The following is a 20,212-nucleotide window of genomic DNA, read 5'->3' as shown; positions in this document are numbered from 1 at the left end:
TGGTTTTTTTTTGTTTTACAATTACATGTTCAACTATCTTTAGTGTGTATGTTGCTGTTTGAGCACAAAGTCTGTTTCTGAACTCCTGAAACGCCTCCATTGTAGTCTTGAGCAGTGGTGGAATGTAACGAAGTACAAATACTTCGTTACTTTACTTAAGTACATTTTTCACGTATCTTTACTTTACTTAAGTAGAATAAATAGTGCCTACTTTTTACTTTTACTTCGTTACATTTTGCAGCAATTATTATACTTTCTACTCCGCTACATTTCTACAACTTCTGTTACATTTTCGTTACATTTTCTGATCAGTTTTTCCCCTGCCAAACCGTAATCTGACCGTCCGTTCGTTGCACGTTTGTCTCGTCAGTGACGTTTGGTTGCCATAGATACAGTATATCAACCCGTTACATTATGCGTCTCGCACGCAGTGTGTTTATCGTGCAACTATACGCAAAAATATGTTTTTACGTGCATAGGAAACGCACCGTGTGTAATATACGTTTGGTTATGATTATGGCAAGCCAAGAGGTTCAGAATTACACCATAAATTAATCTCGTTTACTGCCAAACAGAGTTATTAACATATAGTAAGGATAAGCATGATGTGTATATTGCCTAATTGCAAGCTTGTTTCAGAAATGGTGGCAACATTTTTTTTCCATAATTATTGAACATCATTATAGGAGTATTAAGTTGAATGAGTTAGAATTAAATGTTTTATTAATCATTAGAAAATAGTCATTAAGAGAACAAATTGTTATGCAAGTACTTTTACTTTAAATACTTAAAGTACATTTAAAATAAGGTACTTTTTACTTAAGTATGGTTGTCATTGTGTTACTTCTACTTTTACTAAAGTAAATATTTATCTGGTTATTTGTACTTTCACTTAAGTACTGAGATTCAGTACTTCCTCCACCACTGGTCTTGAGTTTCTTCCGGGAACGAACACGTCACAATATTCCTCATTATAATAATTAATATGCAGAATAAAGGGGGCGGGGCCTGGTTGAGTTAGTTAGTAGTGTGTTAAACTGGCGGTTATGGAAAGGGGCGGGACATTTCCTAAACACACTTGACCGATCACAACACACTGCTCCAACTGACCAATCAGGGCACAGTGTGCTTTTCAGAAGGAGAGACAGGAAGTAAACAGAGCGTTACTGACAGACTGGGAAGAGAGGAGCCGCAACAATGGAGAATATGAGGAAAATAATCAACAATCAAGCAGGAAAACCTGTTCTAGTAGAGCCTGAAACACATCAAGACTTTTTAGAAAGGCATAATAGGTCTCAAAACATGTGACAAGAACATTTTCCTTTTAAATGTATATTTCACCTTGAATGTCAGTGTGTTGTATCTGGTATGTCAGTATGGTGAGTGGGCTGGTGAAAGGACACTAATTACTCGGGTTATCACTGATGGCTCTCATCATATCCGTTTGCTTCAGTGAGCTGTCAAACCACCTCCACCTAACCATCTGTTCATGATGCTGTCAGACTACTGCGTTCTGTAATCGAGCAGATAAACACTAAGGGCTCTATCACGCGGTTTTGCTAGTTTCAGCCCGACGCGATTTGCATTTTCACGTCCTGGGCCTCTATGTTTAAATAGCTAATGCATTTGCGCTCATCTGTGCGCCCGTGGGCTGCTGGTCTAAGAGCGAGTGTGTGTTCGGGCGCAGTGTTGGAGCGTTGCTATTATGAGGAACTGAAATTAACTGAGCCGTTGAAAAACCTGGTCTAAAGTCAACGGCGCAGTGTTTTTTGTTGTTATTTAAAGAGCGCACTATTGGCTGTTCAACAAGGAGCGTCTACTTTGTCCCGCAAATGGTCAGATCCGTTTCCTCGCTAGAGAAGCAGTATTCCCACTTGCAAATTTCACCACGTAAATAGCAAATCCGCCAAGGCACGAGCACAACTGGCTTTTAAAGTGAATTGGAGACTTAATTACATGTAATGCCCAAAAACACACCCATTACTCATTATAGAACCATGCACCGGGAGCACCGACCATTTTTCCCGTCGTTAAACTAGCAAAAGTGTATTCAAACTCTTATAGGGTGACCATATTTCGATTACCAAAAACCAGGACACTCGGCCCGTCAAACAGATACTCAAATGATATTCGAAGTTTACTCAAAGATGCCTTAATAATTTCAATACATTTAAAGTAGGCTATGCCTCTGTATGGATAAAAATTTTTTCATTATAAGACACAAATTCAAATAGGCTTCTCAGAGGTTATTATGGCAGGTTTCAAAAATAATGGATGAAATAATGATAGAAATAATGTCTCTTCTGTATTAGAAAAATAAATATAAATAAATTACTAAAAGAAATTGAACAAAAATAGCTCTTACAAACGTACCAAAACGAACTAACAAATTATATTTATAGGTTTCTTTCTCTTTATCCGTTTTTTTTTTCTCCTTGTTTGCCAATCTATATTTTGCTGTAGAATCTTTCCCAGCAGTTTTTAGAAAACCAGGACAATTTCATCACTTTATAAAAAACAGCCAGGACAGGACGTGAAAACAGGACATGTCCTGGGAAAACAGGACTGTTGGTCACCCTAGACTCTTAGGGTGCTTTCACACCTGCCTCATTTAGTTTGGTTGAATCACTAGAGTTCGTTTTCCCCCTTGGTGCGGTTCGTTTGGGCCGGTGTGAATGCAGCGATCCGAAACAAGCGTACGGTGGTCTCGGTGCGCTTTCAAACGAACTCTGGAGCGGTTCGTTTGTGGTGAGAACACAACTGCTAAAGAACTGCTCATTTTTGGACTAAACCAGCTGCCGTGGGGGATTTACGAAAGGATAAAGCTTGTGCAGATTCTGAACATACATTGTGAGCGAATTCTCCGCACGTCAGCTGGATTGTGCTCCTCTTTGTTTACTTCCGGGAGTTCTGTTGGAATTTTACCGGACGTTAATTCTGACCAATCGAAGTGCAGTTATGGAAATATCTGCCCAACGAGTGATGTTATCACATGACTGCATTTTGGTTCGTTTCATCAACTGATTCGGATCAGATCAATCAGTGTGTGTGAAAAGGAACCAAAACACCTGAAAATGATTCAAAGAATAATTTTTTCGCCCTTAGTCCGGACCAAATGAACCGAACCAGAGCCCGTCTAACGGAGAGCCTTGGCACTTCCTATTAGCCCCGCTGTGTATCATCCTGGTTGCAGTTCCATTCGAATTCCACTGGAGGTGATCACGGGCGAAAGCAGAATAAATGGGAGTCTATGGGGCTAAACGGCTAAAAGTGTCTCTTTCACCTGCTTGTCATTAAATTAACATAGACTTTTTTGTTGATTCCGCAAGTTCAATATAGATTATAGACCAAAAGTCGAATGAACGAGTACTTATGTCCTTTTGATCTCCTACAGGTTAGGCTGTTGTTGGCCGGAACGCGCTAGCATTCTGCTAATGTGTGACGTCATCACAGTTTTGAACAGATTTTTAGAACAGATAAGTGAACTTAAAAATGCAATTTTCAGCTGAGTGTATTATCTTAGCCCTCCCTTTTGAATGCAACTTTCAAGTTACTTGACAAAAAATTACATCTTGAGAAAAGTGGATTTATGGGGGTGAAACCCCATTGACTCCCATTCATTCTGCACTCGACCGCGAGCGCCCCTGCATGGACAGAGACGAGTTACTGCAGCCAGTCCAGAACCCGGAAGTAACCAGCCAGTGCCAATTCTCTTCAATTAGACGTTCTCTGACCGAACTACAGATATGAAAGATTTTAAACCATGTGCTTCGATCCTTAAAGGGATAGTTCACTTTGAAATTAATTTTTGATGTTTTATCTTGCCTCAAGGGCATCCAAGATGTAGGTGTCTTTGTTTCCACAGTATTTTCAATTTTGACATTTTTCAGTCAAACCGTTGTTGTCTATCAGTCATACACTGGAGGCTAAGGGGGTCCACCAAAGAGCAGCACAGAGAAGTCCAAATTAAACATGATTTAATGACTCGTAAATGTAAGTACACACTGATGGCCTAAGACACGAAATGAGCGGTTTGTGTGAGAAAACCAACAGTATTTATATCGTTTTTACCTCTTGTAATCATAGCCATGACAAAATGATGTGACGGCACGGGCGCTTCGGTCTGGAAGTGATCGCTTGCGCGCCGACGTCACTCTTTGTTTATACAGAGATTCGGAAGTTTTACCTTTCACGAAACATATTTAGATATACGGGAAACCGCAATGGAAGACGATTTCGGTATATTTAAATATGTTTAGTAAAAGGTAAAACTTCCGAAATCTCCGTGTAAATATTGAGTGACGTCACACGCAAGCGATCACTTCCGGCGTAACATTGAACTGATTCAGTTCGGTTCAGTTCGACATTGAACAGCTGATTCAGATCACTGTGATTACACGAGGTAAAAACGATATACTGTTGGTTTTCTCACACAAACCGCTCGTTTCGTGTCTTAGGCCATCAATGTGGACTTACATCTACTAGTCATTAAATCATGTTTAATTTGGACTTCTCTGTGCTGCTCTTTGGTGGACCCCCTTAGCCTCCAGTGTATGACTGATGGACAACAACGGTTTGACTGAAAAATGTCAAAATTGAAAATACTGTGGAAACAAAGACACCTACATCTTGGATGCCCTTGAGGTAAGATAAAACATATCAAAAATTAATTTCAAAGTGAACTATCCCTTTAAATTAGGGCCCACAGTGACTAAACAGTTGCAGTAGAGGTGTATCTGTGATTTGTGCAGGTGTTGTGGAAGCGTGTGTTCTTCATGGGCTGAAGCGCCGGGCCGCCGGATTCCTGCGCAGTAACAAGCTGGCGGCTCTTTTCATGAAGGTGGGCAAGATGTTTCCGCCAGCTGAGGAACTGTGCAGGAAGGTCCAGGAACTGGAGCAAATCATAGAGAACAAGTGAGTTTCTCTAAGCAATGTGGTATTTAAATGAAGAAAAAAATGTAACAAAAAAATATTATTATCGAGATTTTATAAATTACATTTTATTTGAAAAATTATATTATTTACGCTTTGGTTTGGTTTTAAAATTTCTGGAATTATTTTTTATCCTTTTATTTAGAGATGTGCTACATAAATGATAAAATAATAATAATAAAAAATATGTTACTTTTCACAACACAAGACAAAACCAGAACCAGATGAGTCAAGAGAGCGTCCGAAAACATCCCCGGCCGCCCAACCTGTCCCCGCTGGCCATCAAACACCTCTGGATCCGCACTGCGCTTACAGAGAAGATGCTGGACAAAATCGTGCATTACATGGTGGAGAACAGCAGGTGAAGAATCATTAATTACATATATGATCTCTGTTTTAAAAATGTTTCAACGGCTTTGTTGCATGTTTAATTCAGCGAGTGCCATTCAATTATCACCTCAAATGAATATGGCAATTTTGTATATGCAATCCAATTTTATAGCTTCAAATAATAAGACAAAAAAGGTGTTTAAAAATTTGCCTTCTACAGGTGAAACTTGAAAAATTAGAATATGGTGCAAAAGTTCATTTATTTCAGTAATTATACACTAATACACTCACCTAAAGGATTATTAGGCACACCTGTTCAATTTCTCATTAATGCAATTATCTAATCAACCAATCACATGGCAGTGTCTTCAATGCATTTAGGGGTGTGGTCCTGGTCAAGACAATCTCCTGAACTCCAAACTGAATGTCAGAATGGGAAAGAACGAAGATTTAAGCAGTTTTGAGCGTGGCATGGTTGTTGAGGATTTTCACAATCTGCTCAGTTACTGGGATTTTCACACACAACCATTTCTAGGGTTTACAAAGAATGGCGTGAAAAGGGAAAAACATCCAGTATGCGGCAGTCCTGTGGGCCAAAATGCCTTGTTGATGCTAGAGGTCAGAGGTGAATGGGCCGACTGATTTAAGCTGATAGAAGAGCAACTTTGACTGAAATAACCACTCGTTACAACTAGGGTTGGGTATCGTTTGAATTTGAACGATTCTGATTCCGATTCCGATTCCTTGTTTCGATTCCGGTTCCTAACGATTCTCGATTTCGATTCTTTTAAGAGGCAGGGTCAAAAAAGTTTAGCTAACCTTGCTAACCAACGGCCTTTCTGAAGGAAATACTCCTACTGTCACAAATACTTGTCACAAATTTTGCATTTTGCCGAGATTTCGTTAATTTTTAGAAAAGTGAAGCCACACTTTGGATCGACGACGTAAGGTATGTTCGACTCGCGCGGTTATGCCAACACTTCCGGTAGACGCTTCTTCGTTGGTGTTGTTCAGCGGTTTCTTCTTCCGCTCGGCGGACTGTGAATATCGAAACTAGGAATTGAAATTTTAACTTTTGAACGATTCCGAGAAAAACGAAAAGTTAGTCCCGGTTCCAATCGATACTCGATTCTCGATACCCAACCCTAGTTACAACCGAGGTATGCAGCAAAGCATTTGTGAAGAAGACACAACACACACAACCTTGAGGCGGATGGGCTACAACAGCAGAAGACCCCACCGGGTACCACTCATCTCCACTACAAATAGGAAAAAGAGGCGACAATTTGCAAGAGCTCACCAAAACTGGACAATTGAAGACTGGAAACATGTTGCCTGGATTTCTGTTGAGACATTCAGATGGTCGAGTCAGAATTTGGCGTAAACAGAATGAGAACATGGATCCATCATGCCTTGTTCCCACTGTGCAGCTGGTGGTGGTGGTGTAATGGTGTGGGGGATGTTTTCTTGGCACACTTTAGGCCCTTTAGTGCCAATTGGGCATCGTTTAAATGCCACGGCCTACCTGAGCATTGTTTCTGACCATGTCCATCTCTTAATGGCCACCATGTCCCCATCCTCTGATGGCTACTTCCAGCAGGATAATGCACCATGTCACAAAGCTTCAATCATTTCAAACTGGTTTCTTGAACATGTCAATGAGTTGACTGTAGTAAGATGGCCGCCACAGTCACCAGATCTCAACCCAATAGAGCATATTTGGGATGTGGTGGAACGGGAGCTTCGTGCCCTGGATGTGCATCCCACAAATCTCCATCAACTGCAAGATGTGATCCTATCAATATGGGCCAACATTTCTAAAGAATGCTTTCAGCACCTTGTTGAATCAACGCCACGTAGAAATAAGGCGAAAGGGGGTCAAACATTATTACAGTATTAGTATGGTGTTCCTAATAATCCTTTAGGTGAGTGTATTATATAGACTCATTACATGCAAAGTGAGATATTTCAAGCCTTTATTTTTTATAATTGTGATGATTATGGCTCAAACCTTTTCACAATATTCTAATTTTGAATTTGGCGTTTTCATAAGCTGTGAGCCATAATCATCACAATTATTACATGCAAATTGAGATATTTCAAGCCTTTATTTGTTATGAGTCTATAATATATTAGTTTCACCTTTTACGTTGAATTACTGAAATAAATGAACTTTTGCACGATATTCAAATTTTTCGAGGTTCCCCTTTGTTACACTCACATCCATATTGCATGCATACAGAACATTTACATACTAGGCTCAGTATGCAAAGTGCAGTATTATGTTATTCTGATCCTGAATGCCATCACTTTTACTTTTATTTGTATTTCAGCAAGTTTTATGAAAGAGAAGCTCTTCTGAGAGATCCGGTTGACGGCCCAATCCTCGCATCTTTGCTTGGTATCATTTACATTACATTTCTTCATTTAGCTGACGCTTTTATCCAAAGCGACTTACAATTGCTATAAATGTCAGAGGTCACACGCCTCTGGAGAACTAGGGGTTAAGTGTCTTGCTCAGGGACACATTGGTGTCTCACAGTGGATTCGAACCCGGGTCTCTCACACCAAAGGCATGTGTCTTATCCACTGTGCCATCACCACACACTTTGATCAGCTTTGATATTTTTAAATATGTTCAAGAATTTGTATTTTGCAATGTTTTTATTGTTGATTTAGTTAGTTAATGCTTTACCTAATGCGAAACCTTGTAGAGGATATGCATTGAAGTCATTTTGACTTTTGAGTGGCAGAAGAGCTGCTGTGTGACTGAGTTTAATAGAGGAAAACATGAGTAAAACAAACGATTATCAGTTTAAATTAAATGTTGGACTTGATATAGTGTTTCTTACAACTTAGCAGAGATCCAGTGATCATGGATATTGACATGCAGCAGGAATCGTGTTTTCTGACGTTTATATGAGCCTGATTTCAACGCTGGGGAAATATAAAAAAGAAAAAAAATTGTCTGTGAACGCTTTATAGAAATACAATATAGGTCTAAATCCATGTGATCACGTATATCAATGTTATATACACCATATCGTCCAGAACTAAAACTTGTTTAATTTTTTTATCAGTGTTTATTTTAAAACTTCCAATTATGCAGAATATCCAATGGTAAATACAGGTGAAACTCGAAAAATTTGAATATGGTGCAAAAGTTAATTTATTTCAGTAAATCAACTTAAAATGTGAAACTAATATATTATATAGACTCATTACATGCAAAGTGAGATATTTCAAGCCTTTATTTGTTATAATTTTGATGATTATGGCTCACAGTTTATGAAAACCTTTTCACAATATTCTAATTTTGAATTTGGGGTTTTCATAAACTGAGCCATAATCATCAAAATTATAACAAATAAAGGCTTGAAATATCTCACTATGAATGTACTGAGTCTATATAATATATTAGTTTCACCTTTTAAGTTGATTTACTGAAATTAACTTTTGCACGATATTAAAAATGTTCAAGTTTCACCTGTATTTAATTAATGAATTGTCAATACAATACAATATATATATATTAGTATTTAACATTTTACCCCATAATTCAGCATATTGACTCCAAACTGTAAATCCAGCTTTCTCATCAGGATCCAGATGTTTCTGTGTGAATCGCAGCGATTAATTTGCTTCTCTGTTCTGTAGATTTCAGCATCTGTACAAATATTTAAACAATCTACTAATGCAGATATAATGAGCTCATTGAAGTAATGAATACTTGTTTAACAAATGATTTTGACATTTAGAAAATGTTATGATGCGTTGAGGTAAAGACACATGTGTGTGATGTGCGTGTTTCAGTCGGGCCGTGCGCTCTGGATTACACTAAAGCCAAGACGGCCAATCACTTCTGGACGGACCCGTCGGCGGACGAACTGGTGCAGAGACACCGCATCCACAGCGGACACTGCCGTCAGGACTCTCCCACCAAACGACCCGCGCTCGTAAGACTGAACACACACACACACATCTATCCTATCTGTCTATCATCCATCTATCTGTCGTACATCTATCTATCATCCATCTATCTGTCTATCTATCTATCATCCATCTATCTGTCATTCATTCCATCTATCTGTCATACATTCTATCTATCTGTCTATCTATCATTCATCTATCTATCATTCCATCTATCTGTCGTACATTTTATCTACCTATCTATCTATCAATCTATCTGTGTCATTCATTCCATCTATCTGTCGTACATTCTATCTATCTATCTATCTATCTATCTATCTGTGTCATTCATTCCATCTATCTGTCGTACATTCTATCTATCTGTCTTATCTATCATCCATCTATCTATCATTCCATCTATCTGTCGTACATTCTATCTACCTATCTATCTATCTATCTATCTATCTATCTATCTATCTATCTATCAATCTATCTGTGTCATTCATTCCATCTATCTGTCGTACATTCTATCTATCTATCTATCTATCTATCTATCTATCTGTGTCATTCATTCCATCTATCTGTCGTACATTCTATCTATCTGTCTATCTATCATCCATCTATCTATCATTCCATCTATCTGTCGTACATTCTATCTACCTATCTATCTATCTATCTATCTATCTATCAATCTATCTGTGTCATTCATTCCATCTATCTGTCGTACATTCTATCTATCTATCTATCTATCTATCTATCTATCTATCTATCTATCTATCTATCTGTGTCATTCATTCCATCTATCTGTCGTACATTCTATCTATCTGTCTATCTATCATCCATCTATCTATCATTCCATCTATCTGTCGTACATTCTATCTACCTATCTATCTATCTATCTGTCATTCATTCCATCTATCTGTCGTACATTCTATCTATCTATCTATCTATCTATCTATCTATCTATCTATCTATCTATCTATCTATCTATCTATCTATCTATCTGTGTCATTCATTCCATCTATCTGTCGTACATTCTATCTATCTGTCTATCTATCCTATCTGTCCATCTATCTATCATTCCATCTATCTGTCGTACATTCTATCTACCTATCTATCTATCCTATCTGTCTATCATCTATCTATGTGTCATTCATTCCATCTATCTGTCATACATTCTATCTGTCTATCTATCCTATCTGTCTATCTATCATTCCATCTATCTGTCGTACATTCTATCTACCTATCTATCTATCCTATCTGTCTATCATCCATCTATCTGTCATTCATTCCATCTATCTGTCATACATTCTATCTATCTATCTATCTATCTATCTATCTATCTATCTATCTATCTATCTATCTATCTATCTATCTATCTATCTATCTATCTATCCTGTCTATCATCCATCTTTCTGTCGTACATTCTATCTATCCTATCTGTCTATCTATCTGTCTGTCTATCATTCATTCCATCTATCTGTCGTACATTCTATCTATCTGTCTGTCTGTCTATCATCCATCCATCTATCTATCTATCTAGTCCTGGCTTTTGTTCACACAGCGTGCGTTCTGGGACTGATTCCGGCAATGTTACTGATTCCGGCAATGCTGCTATCAATCCCGGGTCGTGTTTGCGTTCACACAGAAGGCGTTCTGGCAATTTCCCGGGATCAACGCGCTGTGTGAAAGGGGCTTATCTATCTCATCTATATCATTCATTCTATCAGACTATCAATCTGTCGTTAATTCTATCTATCCATCTACCTATTTATCATCTACTGAATGTCATCTATCTATCTATCGATCTATCATCCATCCATCCACCTTGCTTTGCTTTTCTTGTCTATTTGTTTGTTGCATAATAATTATGTAAAATTGTACTAAAAAGACAAATCTGAAATGCTATTAGTGAGTAATGCGCTGAAACGAACCTTGATCTCCATCTCTGTGCAGATTCAGAAGAGGCAGTCGAGTGGCAGCATGGACGACAGGCCTTCTCTCTGGGCTCGCGATTACGTCCAGTCTCTTCATCAAAACTCCAGAGCCACGTTACTCTTCGGGAAGAACAATGTCCTCGTGCAGCCGGTACGTCAGCTGTGAAATATTACTATTACTTTACATCGACATGTTTCTACGGTGGCCCTGAATGGACAAACGCGCTTCGTCACTAAGTTGTTCTTTGTGATAAAAAGCTGCTAAAGTCAGCAGATAAAACACTGACACCATAATGAACAAGTGACAATAACATTGTTTTACTGAATAATCAAGTTTTAATTCAAAATAATAATTCAAATTTACGGCCACCGTAAATTCTGTAGGGTGCAATTCACAAACTCACCACTAGATGCTGCTAAAAATTACACAGCCCACCTTTAAATAAAGAATGGCAATAAATCGTCTCTGGTCTTTTAGACAGACGACACTGAATCTATCCCAGGATACCTCTCTCTACATCAGACGGCGGACCTGATGACACTGAAATGGACACCGAATCAGCTGATGAACGGGAACGTGGCGGAGTTTGATTATGAGAAAAGGTGCGTTATGATTGCGACGTTGAATATGTGGCGGTGCAAATGATTTTTAAGTCAACACTGGTGTCTTTTTATTTTCTCCCATAGTGTGTATTGGGATTTTGCGATGTCCATTCGTCTAGAGGAGATCGTCTATTTGCACTGTCATCAGCATGGTGAATATATCAATGCTGAGCATCTTTAACACTGTAAAGCCAATAACACTCAGAAAAATCTTTATATATATATATATATATATATATATATATATATATATATATATAATCAGTTTATTGAGCCTTTAGACAAAAAAATTATACTTTTTTTGATGACTATCATAATTGATCCATCAGGCTCATTTAGTATGGGGGAAAAACAGCTCAATCTTATTCAGAGACTCAAAATGAGCAAAAAGCTAATTTTGATATTTTATGGTCAAAAAGTGATTCTGATGCTTGTAATGTAAATGAATGAGATCTTTATAACAGTACAGCAGATACTCGCATAAAATGCATATAGATATCAATATCTGCCAATAATATATCTTAGTGAGTTGATATTAAAATGCTTAGTTTAATGATCAAAGTTTTAAAACATATGAAGAGTTCAGATGCAAAAGCCTCTAAATGCCATTTGAAATTTTCTTCTTTAATGATGATTTTTTATCAAACTTGTATATTTAAGTTCAGTAATTTCACTTAAATTGCATTGAGGATTACCTATTAATTGTCATTTAAGTGAAATTACTGAACATATAAGCTTGATAAAAATGATCATTCTAGAAGAAAATTTCAAATGGCACTTAGAGGCTTTTGCATCTGAACTCTTCATATAATCAGTCCCTCCAGAAAAACGCGATTATGCGATCGCTGAATTCAATGCAAAATCAGCCAAAGTCCGCATATTTATGCGGGGGCCGCATTTTTTCAAATACGCCGCACTTTTGCCGCATAAATTGCCGATTTCCGTGCAAAATATGCGTGGTTTGCATAATTTCATAATCCTCGCATTTTCGTTGCAAAAAAGTCACATGTATCTTTGCAAAAAGTTTAAAAATGTTGCGTTTGCTTCACACAAGAGCAGCCATTTCCCCCTGTTTCCATGGGAACATTATGAAGTGACGCAATTACGCGACGCCAGACAGACTCACGGAGGCGATCGACATCTCACAAATCGAACTCGTATAACTGTCTGTCACACGTTCTACCGTCACGTCGTTACTTAAAGGTGGCATATGTAATAATTGAGGTAACAATATACGAAAAATGAGCTACACGCATCAAAAGAATGAGAAGAAATAAGTGCAAAGATGTCATTAAAAAACTGACAAGTTATAGTGCTGCCGAGATATTAACCTGAATTAGCATGCTAAATTACTAGCCCCGGCCCGGCAGGTATCGTAATACCAGTTCCGGCCATGGGAGGCGGTATGCGGACGGGCAACGTTAGCACCAGCCAAACTGCAATAGACGAGTGAGTCGCGCTCGCGCCGGCCGGCTTGTGTGTACTTGAACCTGATGTCAGTCGTGTGGAAATACAGCCAATTACTACATTTCAGTTCAGGGAAGAGTTCAAAAAATGATTGGTCGACATTATGCATGAGGAATACATTTTGGTAAGTTGTAGCATATGTTCGTGTTCTTTTTCAAGCTAGTAGAGACGATCGGTTCACGTGCGCTAGGGATCTGTAGTGTAACATGTACAAGCGCCAAAACGGTATTTATTCTTTGAATTGCGTAATATAATTGACAGAATCTGAGAGCTTAACTAACCTGCTTGCTAAGTGTCAATTGCGTGTGTCTCACGGTGAATTCACGGCGCTAGCTTGATCAACATCAGCGAATGCTGTCTGTCAAATTAATTCACGAACAATAAAAGTGTAATATGAACAAAACGAATACCATAAACTTCAAATAATTGCCCAAGCTTTTATTTTCCCATACCGTCGAAATGCACCAGCTTGTTTTTGAGATCTATGAGGCGGTCTTCATCATTTAGTGTTGAGATTCATAGTGTTTAGTTTAGTTCACTCTAGTGTTTAGTTCATTGAGTCTCTGATCTCTAAAAATCTCCAAATGTTCCACGTGAAACTGCGGTCTTCCAACCTTTTACTATCATGTCAAATGATTTGAATAACATGCGCGATGGTAGGAGCACAAGTCATTTTTTGGAGGTATACTGCCCCCATCTGTTATGGAATATGGAGTAGGATTTGATTTATGATGTTATATGGCACCTTTAATAAACAACATAAGATAAAAGAAGTAGCATCAAACAGAAATTACCCGCACACACGGGGCGTTCGAGGCGCACATATAATATAACACTGCAGAGAGTTCAACAGGAGCGCGCAGCTCTTAAAGGGGCCACACCTTATTTACACTCGTTACAGTCGGAAATAAAACAAGATGAGAAATTAAATATTCCCAGCACTTTCCATGATGTAGTATGCTTGCTTATCAAAGGAAGTAATAAGAAATGACTCTTACATTAGCCGAGTGAGAACAGGATGTTGGGGGAATCACTTTCTTTCTCTTTTTCATCAAACCGCAATTTTTGCAAGTTCCCTCAATTTTTGCAAATTCCTGCAATTTCATCGCATAAAATTGCATAAATATAAATATATATTCCATCGCATTTTTAAAGAAAACGGGCCATGTAATCAATCAATTTTTGCGCGCAACAATCACAAAAAAACTCCGCGTTTTTCTGGAAGGACTGAATACTATTATGGTAAATGTTATATATAAATCGCAGATTTTTTCACAAATTTTTGGAAATTACCACCACAAAATCAGTCATTTTGATCGCAAAAATCACACACAAAAAAATCGTGAAATCCTGGAGGGACTGTATAATGCAATGCATTACATGTTAATTAAGAGATTAACAAATAAACCTTCCTCAAAAGCCTGATGATCATATTTGATTCTTGTGATTTCTCTAAAAACTGATGCATGGATAATCACAAGTAGCTTTAGTCATCATCTTGAAATATTACTAACAATATCAGTTATTCTTATTACATTTACTTTGTATAAACATTCATTAAGCTCTCAATCACAAGGACCGTATTAGATTGTGTGCGACAGGATTTTCAAAGTTCTGATCATGTCGATAATTTAGAAATGTGCTTATGAAATATGATACAGTATCTTTACAGGGTTAAAGGAATATTAAAGGTTTGTCCGAATCTGCTTGTGTTCAGTGGACAGTGGTGGTACGGTGGTTTTGGTCAGCCAAGACGGGATCCAAAGACCTCCGTTTCGATTCCCAAAAGGAGGCCACATTCTCCAGTTCCTCACGTGTCTGGAGACGGGCCTCCTCCCTCATGGCCAGTTAGATCCTCCTCTGTGGTCCCAAAGAGGAAAGGTTCGCCAAAAACTCATACTTCAGTAGTTTGAATAAATGGTAACCCTTTGCTTGAAGGGGTGTGCATAAGACTGACATGACACCTTCATAAACATGACATGTCATGAATATGGAGGTTTTATGCATGTTTATGACAACTGTCATTAAGTGTCATTTGCTCAATTATGAAATGTAAATATGTAATGCAAATATGACATTGTTTGAGATGTTTTTATGACAACTTGACAAACCAATACATCAAAACATAAAAATTTTATCTTTACAAATTGCGTGAAATAAAATCACAATTGCGCAATATAAAGTCGGAATTGTTTGTTTTTTCCTCTCGCAATTCTGACTTTATAACATCCAATTGCGTATTATAAAATCATGATTTTGAGATATAAACATGCAATTCTGAGAGAAAAAGTTAGAATTTCAAGTGTATTTCTCACAATTGCGAGTTTATATCTCATAATTCTGACTTTACAACACGCAATTCTGACTTTATATCACGCAATTCTGACTTTATATCTCACAATTCTGACTTTATATCTCACAATTCTGACTTTATATCTTGCAATTCTGACTTTATAACACGCAATTCTACTTTATATCTCACAATTCTGACTTTATATCTTGCAATTCTGACTTTATAACACGCAATTCTGACTTTATATCTCACAATTCTGACTTTATATCTTGCAATTCTGACTTTATATCTTGCAATTCTGACTTTATATCTCACAATTCTGACTTTATATCTCACAATTCTGACTTTATATCTTGCAATTCTGACTTTATAACACGCAATTCTGACTTTATAACATCCAATTGCGTATTATAAAATCATGATTTTGAGATATAAACATGCAATTCTGAGAGAAAAAGTCAGAATTTCAAGTATATTTCTCACAATTGCGAGTTTATATCTCATAATTCTGACTTTATATCTCATAATTCTGACTTTATATCTCATAATTCTGACTTTATATCATGCAATTCTGACTTTATATCTTGCAATTCTGACTTTATAACACGCAATTCTGACTTTATATCTCACAATTCTGACTTTATATCTCACAATTCTGACTTTATATCACATAATTCTGACTTTATATCATGCAATTCTGACTTTATATCTCATAATTCTGACTTTATATCTCATAATTCTGACTTTATATCATGCAATTCTGACTTTATATCTCATAATTCTGACTTTATATCTCATAATTCTGACTTTATATCATGCAATTCTGACTATATCTTGCAATTCTGACTTTATAACACGCAATTCTGACTTTATATCTTGCAATTCTGACTTTATATCTTGCAATTCTGACTTTATATCTTGCAATTCTAAAAAAAAGTCAGAATAATGAGAGAAAAAAAGAGTCAGAATTGTGAGAAAGCACTTAACAAAAAAAAAAAAGTAAATAAAAATAAATAATAATATTCTTTCCTTTTCCTTTAAATCCTCATTTGTCTGGCTTATGCTACTCTGAGCAATGTCTGAACTTTGTATTTTTAAGCACTTGTGTCGACTCTTCACGATGACTCGCTTTGGTTTAGTCTTCAGTTTTAAGTCACTTTGAATAAAAGCGTCTGTTAAATGACTAAATGTACTTGAATCTACTAACTTATCTCCCGGTTATGATGCCAATAGGCTATTGCTTGGAAATGTTTTCTTGTTATTTTAGGTCTAACTGTAAGATATATTATAAACCAAAGAATGTTCCCTACCGCACGTCATCCGTCTCCATCTAATCATTCTTTTTGTATCACTCTTCTGATGGTTTTCAGCTTTCTCTTTCTGCAAACTGTATAGTTGTGGTGTAGGTATATCGATATGGCAGCCTCCATTCTTCACCAAAGATGGATAAAAAGGCGCACAGAAAACAAAAAAGTTGAAAATTTTATACAACCCCGCCAAATTACACATGGCCGATTCGCACAAGATTAAGATCACAGAGAACCTCCGCAATTATTACAAATGACTAGAGGTCACCAGGTAATACTAATCCAGTGCGAATAGGGCTTAAAAAACCTTTTTGTGTTCTTTCCTCAGGGAAAAGTGTTCCCAAAACTGCGTAAAAGGAGTCCACATGGATCCTGCGAGTCATTCTCGGACAAAGATGAAGATGAGGCCACGGATTATGTGTTTCGGATTATATATCCAGGCAGTCAGGATTTTGGTAAGTTTACGTGATGTTGGCATTTCATTAAGGCTGTTCACAAGCAAAAGTATAGTTTAATATAAAAGTTAATTAAACTGAACTGGCACTTTCCTGCATTGCTTCAAATCTAACTAAAATAAAATGGTAAAAAAAAAATATTTTCAGTTTTTGTTTGGCAATTTTCTTTTAAAACATTTAGTACACACGTTGAGTCTGGACTCAATAGCATTATAGCAGTATGTTTGCATAAAACTGCACAGAATGTAAAAATCAAGTGTAAAATATAGGCATATAAATTTTCCATGTGTTGTTTCTATTCTTAACCCACTAAATTGGTCATTTTTGATCAAAACATTTTACTTTTTTTTTTAGAATTTTTGACTTTTTAAAAATCTTTAGCACGTGCGATGGGAACACACCAAATCAAATTTATTAGATGGTCCTGAAAAAAAAAACAGTCACACTTAGCGCATTGGAAATGAATTTCACCTAGTGGAAGCGTTTGGTAGTGCGCCTCACAAATCCCATTGAAAGATAATTTTTTGAGATATCAACCTCAAATTCGGAACAACGGCTTTCATTTTCTCACAGTTTTAGAGTAAAATGTGTTTTTGAAAATATATTATATATATTTCATATAAAATTATTATTTTTTAATGGTTTTTTATAACTTTTTAAAGATGACAAGTGTCTTCTATAAAAAGAGCTTAAACATCAGTCTGTTGCTCCAAAGCATTCACAATTTACGACAGTAAGTAATAGGTAATAAATTGATCATAACTATTTTATAAACATCATTTAGTACCATTAAATCTCCTAAAAATACAAACTATAATTTAGTACATTCATTTAATTGAAATACCGCTTTGTAGGAACCTACAGAGGGTTATTAGAAATAGAAAAAAATATACTGATAGTCTAAAACAAAACTGAAACTGAGTAAGAGGGTTTACAAAATGACAAATAATTTAAAATGGTACAAAATGTAAAATTATAACCTTGTTCACCTGTTTATACAGTTTCCCATTAGCCCAGGCATGAGGGTCTCCATTTATAAGCCTACAGCGACATCTACTGGCCAAAAAACTGCTTTCATTTTGCCTTGAACATAGGACACGAGCGTTCATTTTTCACGAAAAGATTGTTTCATCAATAAAATTAAACACTAATTTCACATATATTGTCTTTCAATAATTCAAGCACTTTTTCATAAATATTGCTGTTTTCATGGGGATTTCCAGGACTAAAAAGTAAAATTCAAGTACGTCCTTGTAAATATGATGCTAATTGATATTTTCGATATTAAAGTTGCCCCAGAACTGATCGACCAGGGTGTGAACATGTGGCAGCCCACACCGAGGAAATCGTCTTGTTCTTCGTGTTCGCAGAACGGCTTGTCGGACGGTGGACTTCCCAACGGATGCAACCACGACAGGCTAGTCGCGATTTGTGATGTTTGCAATATAAAATGACCTGCTATATTGTGACTCTGGACCACAAAACCAGTCACGAGTCGCACGGATACATCTTTAGCAATAGACACCAATACACTGTATGGGTAAAAAAAAAAAATTATTGAATATGCGAAAAATCATTAAGATATTAAAGCTGCAGTCCGGCGTTTTTCCTCTTTGTCGCCATCTCTGGTCGAAATCTGCAACTGCAGTCAATCGAGTTTTGAACACTGGCTCGCTATGTATTTTCTCAAATATGTATTTTGTATTATTTTTAACCCAAAAAAGCTACGGACTGCAGCTTTAAGTAAAGATCATGTTCCATGAAGATATTTTGTACATTTCCAACCATAAATATGTAAAAGATTTATTTTTGTGAGTGAATGTAGCATTATTGTGAACTTTAAAGGCAATTTTCTCAATGTTTACATTTTTTTGCACCAGATTTTCAAATAATTGAATCTCAGACAAACCATACATCAATGGAAAGCGTATTTATTCAGCTTTTCGATGCATAAATCCAAATTTAAAAAATTTTACCCATGTGACTGGTTTTGTGGTCCAGGGTCACATGCTTTGAGACTGACTCTGGATGTCTGTGTGAAACAGGGCGCCGCTGAAGCTTCTCTGTGAGACCATGAAGCACCAGATCATTTCCCGTGCTTTCTACGGCTGTATGTATTGCATGAGAATTTATGGTTTTGTAATGCACTTCCTTATGCACTTTCTCATGAGCTGTCGTGTATCTTCAAGGGTTGGCGTACTGCCGTCACCTGTCCACCGTCCGCACGCACCTGTCGGCTCTGGTGAACGCCACTATTGTTGAGGCGGACATCCCTTATGATGCCAAAGGTGGTCTGTCTACAGAAGTGTGGAAGATGTTCCTACAGGACAGTGCTGTATGTGACCTTCACTATCTAGTGTTCTTACTCCACAGCCTCATTAATAATCAGATGCTATCTTTTGTACAGAGCGCTATTATAGTTAAGTAAAACTTTATATTCCTCATATTCTCCATTGTTGCGGCTCCTCTCTTCCCAGTCTGTCAGTAACGCTCTGTTTACTTCCTGTCTCTATGAAGCCCCTCCTTCTGAAAGCACACTGTGCTCTGATTGGTCGGCTGGATCAGTGTGTTGTGATTGGTCGAGCGCTTCGAGTGTGTTTGGGAAATGTCCCGCCCCTTACCATAACCAGCAGTTTTAACACACTACTAACTAACTCAACCAGGCCCCGCCCCTTTATTCTGCATATTAATTATTTAAATGAGGAATATTATGAGTGAATGAGTGAACATGGTTTAAATCATAGACTGTGAAAAAACTACCAAAAAAAAGAAAACATCTTTGAAAAAAAAATTAATTAAAGTGTAATTTGATTGTTTATAAAATTACATTGTAATTCGATTGATTATAAAATTACATTGTAATTCGATTGTTTATAAAATTACATTCTAATTCGATTGTAGTTCCATTGTTCCATCATGTTATAAAGTCAGAATTGTGTGATATAAGCTTGCAATTGTAAAGTCAGAATTGTGAGTTTA

The 20,212-nt window shown here is 37.0% G+C and overlaps 1 protein-coding gene across 1 annotated transcript in view; it reads left to right on the top strand.

The window, feature by feature from the left end:
- Positions 1-20,212, top strand: part of sgsm1b (small G protein signaling modulator 1b) — a 39,235-nt gene that overhangs the window by 5,016 nt on the left and 14,007 nt on the right. The window contains exons 4-15 of the mRNA XM_039676423.2: positions 4,752-4,914; positions 5,141-5,293; positions 7,596-7,663; positions 9,076-9,218; positions 11,128-11,259; positions 11,587-11,711; positions 11,796-11,863; positions 14,896-15,059; positions 17,107-17,233; positions 18,524-18,650; positions 19,279-19,343; positions 19,423-19,568. Coding sequence (XP_039532357.2) covers positions 4,752-4,914; positions 5,141-5,293; positions 7,596-7,663; positions 9,076-9,218; positions 11,128-11,259; positions 11,587-11,711; positions 11,796-11,863; positions 14,896-15,059; positions 17,107-17,233; positions 18,524-18,650; positions 19,279-19,343; positions 19,423-19,568 — 1,481 coding nt within the window. The remainder of the gene's footprint in view (positions 1-4,751; positions 4,915-5,140; positions 5,294-7,595; positions 7,664-9,075; positions 9,219-11,127; positions 11,260-11,586; positions 11,712-11,795; positions 11,864-14,895; positions 15,060-17,106; positions 17,234-18,523; positions 18,651-19,278; positions 19,344-19,422; positions 19,569-20,212) is intronic.

Source organism: Pimephales promelas, chromosome 23 (assembly GCF_988280905.1).
Source record: "Pimephales promelas chromosome 23, fPimPro1.hap1.1, whole genome shotgun sequence".
NCBI lineage: Eukaryota > Metazoa > Chordata > Actinopteri > Cypriniformes > Leuciscidae > Pimephales > Pimephales promelas.
This window is presented reverse-complemented; position numbering and strand designations above follow the sequence as displayed.